Source organism: Chaetodon auriga, chromosome 20 (assembly GCF_051107435.1).
Source record: "Chaetodon auriga isolate fChaAug3 chromosome 20, fChaAug3.hap1, whole genome shotgun sequence".
Lineage (NCBI taxonomy): Eukaryota > Metazoa > Chordata > Actinopteri > Chaetodontiformes > Chaetodontidae > Chaetodon > Chaetodon auriga.
The window spans coordinates 18314415-18330364 of NC_135093.1; the positions used below are offsets into that span (position 1 = coordinate 18314415).

The 15950-nt window shown below is 39.8% G+C and overlaps 1 protein-coding gene across 1 annotated transcript in view; it reads left to right on the forward strand.

Moving 5' to 3' along the window:
• Positions 1-2604: 2604 nt before the first annotated feature.
• The window catches only part of uts2r (urotensin 2 receptor), a 46315-nt gene continuing 32969 nt past the window's right edge, over positions 2605-15950 (forward strand). The window contains exons 1-3 of the mRNA XM_076760870.1: positions 2605-3138; positions 4893-5608; positions 7169-7547. Coding sequence (XP_076616985.1) covers positions 4895-5608; positions 7169-7546 — 1092 coding nt within the window. The 5' untranslated portion in view covers positions 2605-3138; positions 4893-4894 and the 3' untranslated portion in view covers position 7547. The remainder of the gene's footprint in view (positions 3139-4892; positions 5609-7168; positions 7548-15950) is intronic.

The following is a 15950-nucleotide window of genomic DNA, read 5'->3' on the forward strand; positions in this document are numbered from 1 at the left end:
GTTTCTATATTAGAAAAAGTGTGCCTGGAGGCCGGCTCTGATTAGATAAGTGCCAAATGACAGACAGAATGGAGGAAGAAAGCTACAGTCCCACCAGGCTGAACTGACTGTAATTGCAAGATGCCCACTGGGAAAGACTGTTCAAGTTATCCTCCTACTGGTAACAATAAATTAGGGCATGTGTGGATGGGATTTCTTTCCCTCTTGGCATAAGTTTGGTATTGTTTTTTTTTTGTTTGTTTTTTTTTTAATAGCAGCTTAATAACATGACGATTAGCAGTTTAAGATAAACCATCAGTTATTTTCACACCAAGGGAGTCGACTATTATATACAAGAACAAGATTTATCTGCTGCAGTTTCTTTGTGGTCATTTTAGATTAACAACAATAAAGGAAGATTGAACTGACTATAAATGCAAGCCACCCACTGGGAAATAGTGTTTATAATAGCCTCCTATGCTAACAAAAAAATGAGAATGTTTGGGTTGGATTTTCTCCCTCCAGGCATCTGATTTGGTGTTGGTGTTGGCTTCAAACACTGCAAAAATGGACCTACAAGCACTTCAAGAGAGTGAAAACTACAACCATTTGCCACATAATAACAACAATCACTGAAAGCAGCCAGTGTTACAAAAGGAGCCCAGCTTGAAGGCTCTTACAGGCAGGATTTGAAAATGTCTGACTCTGGCGCCTGGTGGTCATATCAAAAAGGACCCTGACAAAGACGGCCATGCCAATCATCTGTTGTAGAGGTGGAAATTACAAATCACTTTGCTGAACCATTTTACTCGGTTCAGTTCAAATATTTGTAATGATGTGGCTCATTCAGTTTCCTCTAAACTATGAAACACTGTTAAAATGCATATGTCATAGCCTGTTGGCCGATGAAAGAGCTGTAGGTTAATAGCACTTATTTGCAAGCCAGCAAGTTATGACATCAAGATCAGCTCTTTATTGTGGTCTTGTATTAAGTGTTAAATCAGGTAGCAACATACTGTGTATCACAGCTGAGCTGATGAGGCTTTCAGTCACCAGTTAAGGGAGCTCCATTGCTAAAAGCTACCGATCACCTGTAGCTGTGTTTCCATGTAATTGTCAAATGAATTTGAAGCAAACTATTGAAATGTCACAAAAAAGGGGGGGAAAAAAGAAACAAGGAATTAGGCAAGGACCCTGACATGAACACCATTTCAATCCAGCACAGGTGTGGCAGACTCAGGGGCCTGTCCAAGGGAGTGGCTTGGGCTGGCACCTTAATTGGCCACCCCAAGCATCATTATCTAAAAAGTGTTTGGCTATCTACCCAGTGAGAGATGGGAACTTAGGAACAAGTAGTAGTTTTGAATGTGTGTTGTTTTTCGTTTGGATGTAGCCTTCTTTTGGTGCTACAATTTGTTTTTGAGGACTTAGAGGGTAAAGAGTGGAAGCTTTGCTGTTTATTGAATTTGTCTGTTGCCACTCTGTAACGCTGTGATTGGTTTGACTATTTGGATTTAAAATATAAATTTAAGAATGCAAGAAACTGTAACTTACTGCAATCTTAGTAATTAAAGTAGGTATGAAAAATGGTAAATTAATGCTGTTTCAATGTGTGTGTGTGCGCGCGCACATACATCATGCCACCCCTACATAAGTCAGTGGCCACACAGTTTAAAAAGTCTGGCAGACTGCAACTGGCAGTGCAACCTGCCATACACAAAGGTTACTGAGTGTAAATACATTTAATGGCTACAGCAGAAGCTGAAACATTTTCAGCTCCCCTCGGTTCACCTTCACATTGCATCTATTCACATCCACTCACATCCAATGTTTACTTTATCGCCATTTCAAATCATTTTGCCACTAAAATTCATGCTTAGTCTGAACCCACCTTAAAAGCAAAAACATGTGCCGTCAGAATAATTTTAAAGATTCATTTTTCACACTGAACCATTCATTGTTTAGTCACATTTTTCATTTCAAATAGCAATGTCAGTGAGGATGAGCAAAAACAAGACAGATTCCAAGGTTCCACATGTTGTTACAAATGCATAAATAAATAATTGCATTGTCCCGCTGTTGCCCGTACAAGCAGCAACAGAAGGCCAAAGACATTGTTTAGCTTGGCTCGCCCCCCCCCCTGCAGCGGATGATGTTTGATGACTGTGCTTGGGTAAATTGCTGCAGTGGTAGGTGACATTGACCCTAGCACTATCTGTTTAAAATAATGGATACTGGATATTCCACAGTGGAATAAATGGGCAGTGTTGGCTGTCTTTTTAGCTATCGATTTATACTGCATGTGTGTTTGTGTCAGCGGGGTTGTACTGTCAGTGTGTAATGTGTCTCAACTGTGGCACACGCCCCGGTCGCATGGAAATAGATGGCACAGGGGTTAGAGTAGAGAGAGAGAGAGAGAGAGGGAGGGAGAGAGAGAGCAGAACACATTTCCTGCATACCTCTCTTGTCCGTTCTCTCCGTCTTCTCCCTCCCACTTTGGGCTTGTGAGCGAGAGTGCCTCACCAGCAGCGCCCTCCTGTCTCTCTCTCTCTCTCTCTCTCTCTCTCTCTCTCCCTCTCTTGCTCTCTCTACCTCTGGCACTCTCTCTCTCTCACACACTCTCTCAGTCTAAGGGGGTAGTCTCCGTAACCAGCTGTCGCTTAATGCGATCCTCACTTCTCATCATCATTTCACTGATGTTCTCTTGTTTTTAATATTTTCTCTGAATTAAATTACTCTGCGTTGCCAATGCTACAGCTGACATCCTGTGTTTGGATGTGACCAAGGTGCACAAAGAGTACAGGGAATGGAAGAGAACTTTTAAGGCTGCTATCAGTGCGCCTTTCTCCTGAATCTAGACACACTGGATTGGTTAATGTGCCGTTGAGACACTAATCATCAATGGAGAGATTTTTGTTGTAGTGGATGACTCATTTAGGTTGTTTTCCCCCTCGAGATTGCTGGATATAGATTTTTTTTTTTTTCCTTTTGTTCCACCTGCGTGTCACCTCTCAGATACTCTGTAGAATCTGTTGGGACTTTTATGGAGTGTGAAATTTTTGCAGTAAGTGTGAAGTTAGGAGGAGAAAAGTGATACAAAGCATGGTTGATGGAACCACAGCTGAGCGTTGAACCCTTCTGTCCAGGGACGCAGTCCAGGTAAGACTACATATTCTAATTCACTTGCTTGCTCATAATGATTTGTAATTGGCCGTAAAGATGCATTTACACGCGTGCACTAAGGGCTGGTGTGCTTATAGGAGCAGACAGGTCTGTTAGTGAGGATATAAATTTAATGTTAAGCCTATATGACTTCATCTCTGCTCCTGGTGCTTTTGGAACAGCAAAAGAACATGTCGCAAAGGAAGAATACTTTTTCAAATATTTCTGTCTGAGTCTGACAGTTTATAATCTGGACAGAGGGAGAACTCTGTGACTGAGCAAAAAGTTCTCTGTGTTCCTTCAAGAGTTGCATCAACTCTAATACACTTAGCTCATTTTGTTTAATATATGGCTTGGGTGTGTTCATCCCAAAAACTCGCATCGTTTTGCATGTACACTCTCAGGGAGTGAGGATGCGTTTCATCATCATTCTGCTGATGTAAATAATACTCTGAATTTCCTCTCACTGTCAGATTGGCACATTTTATCAGCATTAAGCAATGAAAAGTCAACCTTCTGCATAGTTTGCTATCATTTTGGTCTTTAATGCTTTCCAAACGTATCTTTGAATCAAATTTTGGCACAGTTCACTCTCAGTTCAGACAGTCGCAGTGATGGAATGTGGCTAAGTCCCGTTATTTAAGTACTTTATTCAAGTACAATTTTAAGGTACTTGTACATGGCATGAGTATTTACATTTCTTGCTATTTTAAACTTAAACTCACCACATTTTGTCACTGCATATTTTGATTTTTAATACAAAATATAAACCAACTATGTTGTAATAATGTAATGTATGTAATGTAATTGATGTATTATTATAGTTTAAGCTACCCCAGTATATAAAGTAATTAAAATGAACTCCATCTTTACCAACTGTGGTTATAAACACATTAATGTGTCTATGACACATCATTATTATTATTATTATCAGTAGTAGTAGTAGTAATAGTAGTAGTAGTCTTACAATAATAACAATAATAATATATTAGTCTGAAATGGGCCATTCTGTATAATTTGTACTTTAACTTTTAGACTTTATGTTGACGCATATACTTTCCTACTTTTACTTAGTAAAGTTTTGAATGCAGAACTTAGTTTTGTAACATGAAATATGAGTATTTTTACACTGTTATATTGCAACTTTTTTTAAGTAAAAGATCTGAGTACTGGACAGTTGTGCCATATGCCATTTTAAAAACCTGAGATCAGAAACAAAGATACAACCTGTTCCAAAATCTGTCCAACATCACATTTCATGACCAATTTTGGAAAACTTTGGTAACTTTACAAGAACTTCAGGATGTTTTATAATACATAAACATTTAATTGAATTGATATGAGCTCGAAGCTATTTTCAGAGCTGCTGTCTAATCCATGAGTAAAATGAGGGATTTCATTTTTTTCAATATGAGTTAGTGCAAGCAGTCAGAAGTACTTCAACTGGAAGATGCTGATTTTCTTAATGACTAGAAGAGATGGAGCCCGAAAAGAAGCTTTGCACTGATAGCTAGCTCATTAAGTCCTTCCCTAATGACTTCTTCTTCTGCCATAAAGGGACATTATAAATGAAATCAAAAAGGCCAGTATAGTTTCTCTGACTATAATAGTCCCCATTTATGTAAGATCCACTTCAATGAAGTAATCCAAGGACCAGTCCAGAGAAGGAGAAGAGAAGGGTTGATTACCAGTCATCATTTTTCTGTACAGTTGCCACTGTAAGCCCTACATTTCTGTTCTCACACATGCAGATATGACCACTGTGTCCATGGAGCCTGTGGGAGTCCTTGCGGAAAGAGGCGCCAATGCCACTGACCCCCCTCTGCATGGGCATGAGGACACAGCTGCCACTTTTACCATTGGCACCATCCTCTCCATCATGTGCCTTGTTGGAGTCTCGGGAAACATCTACACCCTGGTGGTCATGTGCCACTCCATGAGGACTGCAGCTTCTATGTACATCTACATCATAAACTTAGCTTTGGCAGATTTGCTGTATCTTCTCACCATACCCTTTATAGTCTGTACACACTTCCTAAAGGGATGGTACTTTGGGGACACAGGGTGTCGGATTCTGATAAGCATGGACTTCCTGACCATGCATGCCAGTATCTTCACGCTGACAATCATGAGCACGGAGCGCTACTTTGCTGTTCTCAAGCCGCTCGACACGGTCAAGCGATCTAAAAGTTACCGGAAGGCCATCGCTCTGCTGGTCTGGGCAGCATCTCTCATCCTCACCCTACCAATGATCGTGAGCATTCAGCTAATGACAGTGGGCAACAAGGCCATGTGTCAGCCCACCTTGTCACCACTCTCCTACAAAGTTTACATCTCCTTCCTATTTTGCACTAGCATTGTTGCCCCAGGACTGATCATCGGCTACCAATACATTCAGCTTGCACATACTTATTGGGTTTCACAGACGGAGACCTTCAAACAGACCAAGAAACTTCCCAATCAAAAGGTCAGTGCATCACTAGAAAGTGTATTTTAGAAATACACGTGGTTCTATTTCACACAAGCTCACATTCTTATTTTCATAATGTTTCAAAGATTTACACAGTGAATATTTTCATGTGCTCAGCCACATATTTATTTTGATTCATTTTTGTTTATATAGCACCAAATCACAACAAAAGTTATCTCATGACACTTTGAATATAGAGCAGGTCAAGACCTTCAATGTACAATTCCCCCATGACCAAGCACTTGGCAATGGCGGTGAGGAAAAATTTTCTTATTCACAGGCAGTAAACGTCAAACAGAATGAGACTCTGAGTGGGCGGCCATCTGCCTTGACCCGATAGATAGATAGATAGATAGATAGATAGATCGATAGATAGATAGATAGATAGATAGATAGATAGATAGAGTACGTATATATCAATTTATTGTACTACATTTATACAATGACAATAATACGTATATAATAATAATAAGATATAATTCAGAGTAACAGTGGGCATCAAACAGGGCCACAGCAGTAGGTCCAACCATCACCTGCAGGATGAAAATGAAGATCTGGGGAAGAAGCCAAGCTAGAAATATGCATTCATTAGATATGAATGCATACAGATGGAGAGAGATGTGGAAAGAGAGTGTAGCATGGGAAGTCCCCTGGCAGTCAAAGCCTATGGCAGCATTACTAGGACACGACAAGTCTGAGCCAGCCCCCAGACTGAGACTCTAAAATGGTCCGGTTCCACAAGAGAGGAGCTTGATAGCTGAAAGCTGGAAATGCATCTGGACAAATCCATCAGGTAGAACCTGATGAGTAGGCAGGAAGTTAGGCAAGAGGCTGCTGTACAAACACCACAGACATTCCACTCACCAAGGCTATTGATTTAGTCATACTCCTCGTGGAGAGTGTACTAACTCCAGAGGGAGGGCTCTTAGAGCTCATGGTCTTGTGACATTTTGTCTCAGTGCCATTGTATGACCTCCTGTTTGGGCAAGGGTTTGCCAACAACACTGTCATCATAAAAGATAAACGGTTGCTATTTGAGAGAATATGACAGTAGCAGCATCAGTTCAGTTCTCTGCTTAGAGCATCCCATCACCAATCCTCTCCTTCCTGCTGCTGCAGGTTTTCTATTTTCCATTCCCCTCATTGCCCTTCATGTCTGCTCACACAAAACCTATTCCAATTTTCTTCATAGCAGGGCTTAAGATGGCTCCATTTTGGCTTATCAGTGTGATTAACAAGGTAGTGAATGCTGCCCTTCAGTTGCATTAAAAGCTGTTCATAGGATTTTCTTGTACCTTGGAGCAAGAGAAAATGCAGACTGTCTAACTTTCAAAAGTGCCTGTGCTTGCTACTGGAATAATTAAAACCTCTCTGTCCCTACGAATGCTGTAACTGTAGATCAAGGGGCAAGAGAGGCAGGGTGTGATAAGCCATAGGTTGCCTCAGTATCTAGATGATAACATTTTGTTAGGCATTTGACACAAATGCACCACTATCCGTCTGCATTAATGGTTCTCATTAGAAGTTCATCTCTGCTATGTTCTTCTGTCCCTAAAGGTGTTGTACCTGATCTTCACCATTGTGCTCCTCTTCTGGGCATGCTTCCTGCCCTTCTGGATCTGGCAGTTGCTGGGTCAGTTTCACCCCTCACTGTCCCTGTCCACTAAAGTCAAACGTAACATCAACTACCTGACCACGTGTCTGACGTATTCCAACAGCTGTATCAACCCTTTTCTGTACACGCTGCTTACCAAGAACTACAAGGAGTACCTGAGGAAGCACAAGCGGTCCTGGACAGCTGGCAGCTACTTCAACAGAAGGAGTCGCTTTCAGCGCTCTCCACGCAGGTCACCATCTTCCAGCAGTCAGCAGTGTACTGAGAGCTTTATGCTCACGCACACAGCCTCCCTGCGAGCACATAACAGCAGTTTGTAAGGTAGGAGCAGATTTTTCTGACGTTTATGAATTTGTTTGCGGATGAGAAATCCAATGCAATCTCTAAAGACTTTCTCTCAACACATTTTAGTGCTGCAGTAATTACAAGCTCTTTTTCCAGCTATCTACCAACAGTTATGCACCCACAGCTGGCGAGCCAATGGATGCTTTTGACTTGGTGCCTTTGTTGGAGTTTTCTATCAGAGGAAAGCCTGGTTTTGATGGGCTGTGTGATTTCAGATTGCACTGATTTCTGGCCCTCTGAAAACATGTCAGTTTAGGATTCCACTTTCCTGGTTGGCAATGTAAACATGTCCAAATGCAGCAACTGGTTCCTCTTGATGTTTATGTATGGAACTGGGTGAGCTGGTGAAACACATTCCATAACAATAAATATTCCACTGCATCGGAAATTCAGAAAGTTCAGGACAGCAATGCTATTCTTGTATATATTCCAATGCACTTCCTTCTAAAAACTTTCTGTGTCAGTAGGTTTCTGAGAACAGTCTCCTTCCTCAAGGGGCACAAAGCATGAACTAATCAGACTCATATTTAATAGAAATTCTGAAACTATTTGACAAGAACAATATATTTTCATCTAACTCCAAACCAGTTCATTATGAAAAAAATATAAAACGATTTTCTAATTTGGTTACTTCAGGTTTCATAATGGCAGTATGTATATGACACTATACTGCTCTGATTTGACCATATTACACTGTTTAGCTTACTAGCTCTTCAGGACTATCAATCACATATCACTGACTTCTTTGAAGACTGAGTGGAATAGTAGATGGACCATAGAACTGAATTGTCTTTATATCAAAACTGCTACTTGATTTAGCACTTCACTTCTGAGTGGTATAACACCAAAAACTGGATCCTGGTTATGCTTTCTGCATGCTGGCTAAAGGAAGAGGAAACATCATTATTTTAATATTGGAAAGATTTGCTCTCTTTTTTTTTCTTCAATGAAGACCAACAAAATAACAAGTCTTTTGAAACATAAATTAAGGTAATGGCCTCCTGTCAATGTTTAGAGAAGAGGCTAGCAGGTAGCTCTGTATCTACTCGTCAACTCTAAATGACTGGAAGCTTGCAGACAGAGTTGTTAGAATATGCCAGTTAAACTTTTAAGAGCATTATTGAATGATTAAAGCTCATTTTAAGCTCTGGGACTTCTGGGATTCACAATCAGAATTCAGACGCTGATTCAGCTGTCAGTATTAGGTGTAGTCAGTCAGAGTAGCAGCCAGAATGAAATCATGGCATTGTGCATCTCTGCGGACAATGGATAAATTAAATCTGTACATTTCTTACATATCATATCAATGTTTCTACAATAGGTGTGACAGTGATGTAGGCTACAGCTAGGTAACATGACTGCCAAGCAGCAGACCGCTGTTTGTGGCCATAAAACCGGAAATTTTTAATATGACGTTGTGACATAGTCCAGCAACATGTTAGATTAGATTTAAATTTATTTGTCCTTAGCAGTAGTTCAATGTAACTGTCAAGCTCTGTGGCTTTTACATGTCATATTCATGTTTGAATAATATTTAGTAATATCAAGCATGGCACTAATATAATATTTAGTAACATTATTTTATCTCATTCCATTCACAGATTTTTTTTTAATGTGCTTGTTACAGTGTTTGGTAGTTTAATACTATGTAGACCACTAACACAGATCCTGATTTTAATTCACAGAAAATATTCACAATTGAAAAGATTTGAATGGTTTGTTACACAAACAAAAATGTCCTTGCTCATATATTAAACTGTATCTGTTGTTAAATGCTTTTGTCCCGCGATAACATTGGTAAACATATACATACATTATTCATGGTACACTTGATGTGGCAAGTGGATTTTCTAACTGACTTGAATACAGAATTACCCATGGAATTCCTGCTCCCTCAAGAAAGCTTTCAAGTAACTTCATGACTGATATATGATCCATTATAACTGTCCTTTTACATTGCATTAAGGATCTTTCTCCTCATGTTTTCCTTTACTATTCATTTTGTAATCTGAATGTTTGTTAGATTCAGACTTATTAAATATTTTCATAGAGAGAAGTGTTTCTTTAACAGCCCTGTTATTATATTCAAGGCTGAATGAATGAATGATGGCTGTTGTTTGGAATCTGTAGGGAGTTTGATTATTTCAGTTTTGCACCATCGCCGGCGCTGCCTACATGACTGTCTCATACATAAAATGGGTTTTACATGTTGTTCCTTGCAAAGCAAGCTGGAGGATTGAATCCTAGTGCAGCAGAGGGGAATGGAGGGTGAAGAGCAGGGCGAGGGGACAGAGGGGTTGGGTGGGGTGGCAGGACACACGTGCATGCACACACACACTCAGAGGCTCACACTTGCCACTGACTTGCCACTTAGAGAGTTTTGCAGCACAGCCGTATATCTGTCATGCAGTGAAAACAACACAAAAGATGATAAAGATGTGATCATCTTTTGCAGATGACCACATCTGCTAAAGAAATGACTAAAATGAACGCTGATCATGACTGAGTCCAGATTGACGCAGCAGGATATCATGGCTTTGTAGCTTTTTCCCCTTAACCTCTCCAATGAAACTAGACTATTTTATGGTCCAAAATAATATCACTTTTCTTCCCAGTTCATCCCACAAGACAGAATAAAGAAGGAAAATAATATTTACAATCCTGTTCATAACTTTGCACTCAGCTAATACTGTATATTGGTAGTGCTTTACCCTTGATTACTGGGTGGTGTGTGTCCTGGCTGCTTGCAGAGAGAAAGGAGCAGTGAGTCATATATTACTACTCTGCCCTGGAATACAATGTGCTGAGTGACATCTACCATAATTCACAAGGGCTGAGAATATAGCTCCATGTTTGTACCTGCACGCACAGAGGCACACACACACACACACACTCCCACACACGCACGGTATTTCTCCAGTGCACTCACCACCACCACTAAACTAAGACTCTGAATGTGTGTGTATGTGTTTTAGTGACACTCTTTATTTTTAGCATTGGGCAGTGAGCCATGACTTCCTAGCACGGTGCAGTAGCGTGACTTTTCCGGTAACAAGTAGTGTAGTTGGCTTTTTTGCTGTCTCACCGGGAAGTTGATGGAGGGCTGATTTTAATTTCTGTCCCTTTTTGTTCAGTTTCCACACCAGGATGCATTAGCTTAGCACAGGAGCTGGTGGTGGAGGATGTGGCTACCTTTCTGCAAAAGAGGAGAAATGCGACTCCTTGTAATGAGTAATACACCTCCCAGTAGCCTACCTATAATGTGTTAGTTTAGTTTAGCTAGGGTTAGGGGTTAGCCTCTGGTTAGCCTACATGTAGGATTCAGCTGGGTTTTGTTCAGAATTGGAGTTGAACCCTGGAGCATTACTGCAAAGGGAATTTCTGCAGAGCTGGGTAACTGGCTAACGTTAAGATAGCTGGTGATGGTCAGGATAGCTGCTTTTTATGCTATAATTTCTTGATTTCTACGTAGCAAATGTGATGTGTGGCTGTGGAGGATTTAGGTTTTTTAAAGGAACCTTTGACAGAGCTGTGCAATGTAACTAATTACAGCATTGAGAATGAGTGACATACTCACTCTTTCAATGGGTAATATGCAATATGTAGTTAATTTTATTTTATTTTATTTTATTTTTACAATACTGTTGATTTTTGTAAATGACATTAGTCACATATAAACTAAATGTGCAGCATGACTGCTGAGTTACATTGAGGCCATGTGATGTGTGTTATAAACCACTCTGAAGGTCGTTGCACAGCACTTCTCCTTCACCTCTCTTCTCAGCAATCACAGTTCGGCCTGATGTGCTTTGATTTAAACCAGCAAGTAGGAAAACATCAAATTGCTGTTTCACTTTACTAATTACTATATGCAGTAAAAGGTTTTAATTACAATGACGTGTAAACAGTTTATGTGGTCAGGAGAAACACAGTGGGATTTTACGGCTATCACAAACATGACAACCCACCAGCTGGAAAATCCTGTCATTTGCTTTTATAGTGAGGGAGAAAGGAAGGGAGAACCAAAACAAGAAAGCCAGAGTGTCAATCTGAAGGTGATTGATTTTCTATCGTCCTCCTGTGGAATCACAGCCACTGCAGTTAAATTGCCTGAGGAGATAGCAGCAAAGATAAGACCGGATTCCTTGAGCATAAAGCTATAATATAATTTGCTCTCTCTGCAAAGAAAAAATGTATTATCTCTGCATGATAGATAGACATTTAGCTGACTAATAAAAATGTATAAAACCTGGCAAAATCTATTATATAAGACCATCAAAAATCTATTTCCGCACTGACATTTTATTAATGATTAATTCTTAATTGCAGGATAGCAGCAGCTTCCCATGCCTTCCTCAAAGGCTATTTCACACTTGGCGCTGCTGATTATCGGTGACTATTGGAAAATGGTGCATACAAAGGCCGGCTCAGGGAAACTCAGATTTTACCACAGCAGCTTTGGAATAAATGAGCTATTGGAAAACTCAATGGGTCATGAAAATGGAATTATATGTTTTACTTTCTGCCTACTCTTAAAATTATTTAAAACTTACACATTTCTTTCTTTTTATTTGTTTCCACACATATCTTTCATTGCTCTAAGTGGATTTTTGTAAAAGAGCCCCTAGAGAGTCCATCAGTGCTGGCTAATACCTTTTTCTGCTTAATTCTAAAGTGAGCCATAAATGTTTCCTCAATAAAAAGTTTCAGGCTAAACTCATGAATCCACATGGTGACAGCTGCCTGGCAGGCTATGGGGAAGTGGCCTAACTCCTAATGCACACTGATAGCATCGCATTTTTAATGTTACACAGACCACATCAGGAAGAAGCCAGTGGATGCAGGAAATGGTAGGAACCAATCATTTTTAGCAATCACCATGGAAAACATGTACTGGATAGCCCAGTTTTTTATATATATAAGGCTGCGGTTTAATATTCAAAGCAGCAGCAAGGGCATATGGAATTTCTCCTTCAACAAGCTTAATTATTCCACATAAAGGATGAATATTCCACACACACACCGGTCTGAGATTGTGCTGAAATGTGTTGTTAGTTTCCTTGGAATTTTAGTCAGATAAGAGGTGATGAGGACGATTACTTGCGTTGGTATTGCCTGTTTCCATCAATGGCAACTTCGTGCACTGGTATCAAAAATCAACAAAATAACAGAGCCTGGATAAAGCCGTAGCTTGGGCTATCATATATGGTGACACAGGGAGATATACATTCACATATGATTATGAATAACCCCTTGACGATGTAACATGCTCACAAAACACCGCAATATATCTGATATGTTCATTGTGTAGTGACAGATGTTAGTGCTATCCCTTTTCCTTCTAGATAAGGAGAGGAAATTGGTCAGCAGAAGAAGTTGGAATTAAATAAAAGAAAAGATTTGATTTTCCAGTAATATTTCTCTCTATGTCAGCTGTGCTTGGATAGAAAAGCTGAATAATTCATATAAGAAGCTAAACAAACTGCAGCAATGAAACCACTTGTACATACCCATATATATTATTCATTAACTTTAAAGTATCATCTTTCAGTATTTTAGAAGGCGTAAATGGTGATTGTGCTCTGAGGAAATATCCTTTGGAGCCTGTGGGCTATAAAGAAAAAAAAAGACAAGGAGAAAAGAGTGTCAAAGCAAACATTGGGGTAAAGAGAAACTCAAGAATTACAGCTTTACTTGTTGTTTTAAGGTGTTTTTAGTCACGTTAGCAGTTGGCCAGTCTGTCACTTTGGTTTATGAGATGCCAACATTCATGGTTCCCAGAGGATTAAGGCTCTTGATTCCCTGTTCGTTCCTCTAGCACCACCATGAGGTGAGAGTTTCACTTATTCAGAAAAACATCTCAACCTCCACTCAGTGGTTTGGCAGAATTTTTTAAATCAAAATGAAAACTCATTGCTCATCTCTTCTCTAGTGCATCGTACTGTCTTCACCAAATGTTTTCAGGCCCTTTTGCGGGTTGTGCCTGAGGCCTTTTCTGGTTTCCATACATAGACTCCATTGATCAGTCACTAACTGATAAATCACTGCAAATACATGACAGTGGAGTTCAATTCCTGTGTGAAACCAATACTTTTTCTTTTTTTTTCATTTTTCATCCAGAACCTGTAACTGGACTTTGCATATTGCAATTTTAGAACAGACACCGGCTGCAGAGAGTGCTTCAACCAGATGACAGCATATTTTGGCCTGTTATTACTTTTGGAATGAACATTAATTAGTAACAGCTGATATGATGTGCTTTGTCATTTTAACTGGTCATCATGGGCTAAACATGAGAAGCTACTAATAAGAAAAAAAGAGGGCAGCTGTACATTGTGTTAAGTCTAATTTAGACTAATTAGTAAATGTTAGCATGATAACATAATAAACCTAAATGGTGAACTGATGGTTTGCTGTATACCTGCTAAACATCAGCATGTTCACATGCTGACCTTAGCCTTCAGCTCAAGCACCACTGTTACTAATTATAGCCTCGCAGTGCTGCTAGCATGGCTGTAAACGTTTAGTCCTGTTGAAATCATGATATAGTCTGAAGCCGAAGTTAAATGAGCATCAAAGATGTATGTTTGGTTGTTGGCATAATCGTCAAGACTATCAATAGGATTTGTATGTTCATGGTGCCTACATGCAGCTGTGCACAAATCCTGCCCCATGAACTCCATAAAGATCAGCTGAGAGAAGCCTTGACCGCTATTAGAGCTGGCTATGAAATAATCATTCCATCACAGAGCAGACACGCTCCATCTTAAATTATTATTGCTTTAATGTCCCATGTTTAGAGCCTCACATGTTAACTACACTTTAAAGGCATCCTCATCTGTCATAGGCTTTGCCAGCATATGTTATAGAAATCCTGATCGAGAACTCATTAACTTGGAGCCATTTTCCCATATAGCTTCCATCTCAGCTGCCAAATGCAGTAGCTCTTGGGCTGAGGGTCTCTTGGCAGAATGGAGCAGAGGTCACCTCTGCAAAGGCCATCCAGAGACACGCACACTAACTCATTCTCTTTCACTCATGATGGTGAAAGGACTATTGATCTCCCAGTCAAATATCTGAAAGCTGATTACATTGACTTGGCTCATTTTGAGAATTGGAAATGGGAATTGCTGTCCTCTTCTCATCATAGGTGATGGGAAGCTTTGCCTGTAATAACTATAGGTTACTGTCTGCAAAAATCCCCAGAGTGATCAATAAGAACTCTGACTCACCCTCCACTGCTGTTCTACAAGATTATATTGAGGCTAGCCTGGGATTGATCAAGTGGCCCCTTATCTTAGCAGGGTTCATGTTAATGTCGGGCCCTCATTTAGAAAGGTCTTAAGCTGATGAAACAGAGGCTACTTTGATGATTTGATGCACATAAATGTATTACATATACTTTTTTCTTTTTTTTTTTTTTCCCAGAGGCACACTTTATCCTCATTAGATTAGCGCACATAAATTTCCAAGGAGCTTATGCGTCACGTTTCTGTTCTTTCACATATTCCAGTCAGATAACTTTTGTGAATTGGGAATGAAATGCAGACTTCAGCAAAGTAAGCAAGCAGGAAGAGATGATAAGAAATTCCAGCCGGTGACAGCAAGTCACAGCTTTTATTTTCCTTAGTTGCTCTGAGCTCTTAAACTTGCAAGCATTTTTCGTAAAGAGCTGCACTTCTCACATTTGAATGACAGGTAAGATGTCAGAGTTATGAAACTCATAGACAGCAATTTCCTGCACCTCTACACTTCTCATATGAATTATGGAGTGTATAGGCATACCTGTGCAGAGTTCGAGGACAAAGTGTATACATCAGCATCAAATGTAAAAAAGTGGCTGAGTTCAGATTCAGCAGAAGCAATTTTAACTTTTGAGAATGTTACATGGCCATACTAACCTTTAAGCAGTGCTACTGGCAAGCTTTGAAATTGGGCCCCCATTGATACCTCATCCTCTGTGCATTGTGTAAGACCCCTGTCACCTCCAAGTTCCTGTCAAGTACAGTGCGCACGATACACCTTAGTGACTTACCCAACCTAGAAACCAACCAGTGCTAGTAAGCAGGAATACTCGGCTCCACATTCTTGTGTTAGTTAATTAAATATAAATTTATTTAGGAATATATACAATGTGTGTACATGATGGACTAAAATACGTACATTTATTAAGGAAAATCCTGTTTATTTTGAGTCTAGGTCTTATTCTTATAATAGTGGCCATCCTATGTCATGCTAACTTTGCTGCTCCATTGTAGAGGTTCAGGAAAAGCTGTTGTGGCTAAACATAAAATATAGCAAGTGTGAGCCTCTTCCTAAATAAACTTTAAATTTACATGTATAATTTCATGTCACTGAGTCGAACTGATTATGGATTAG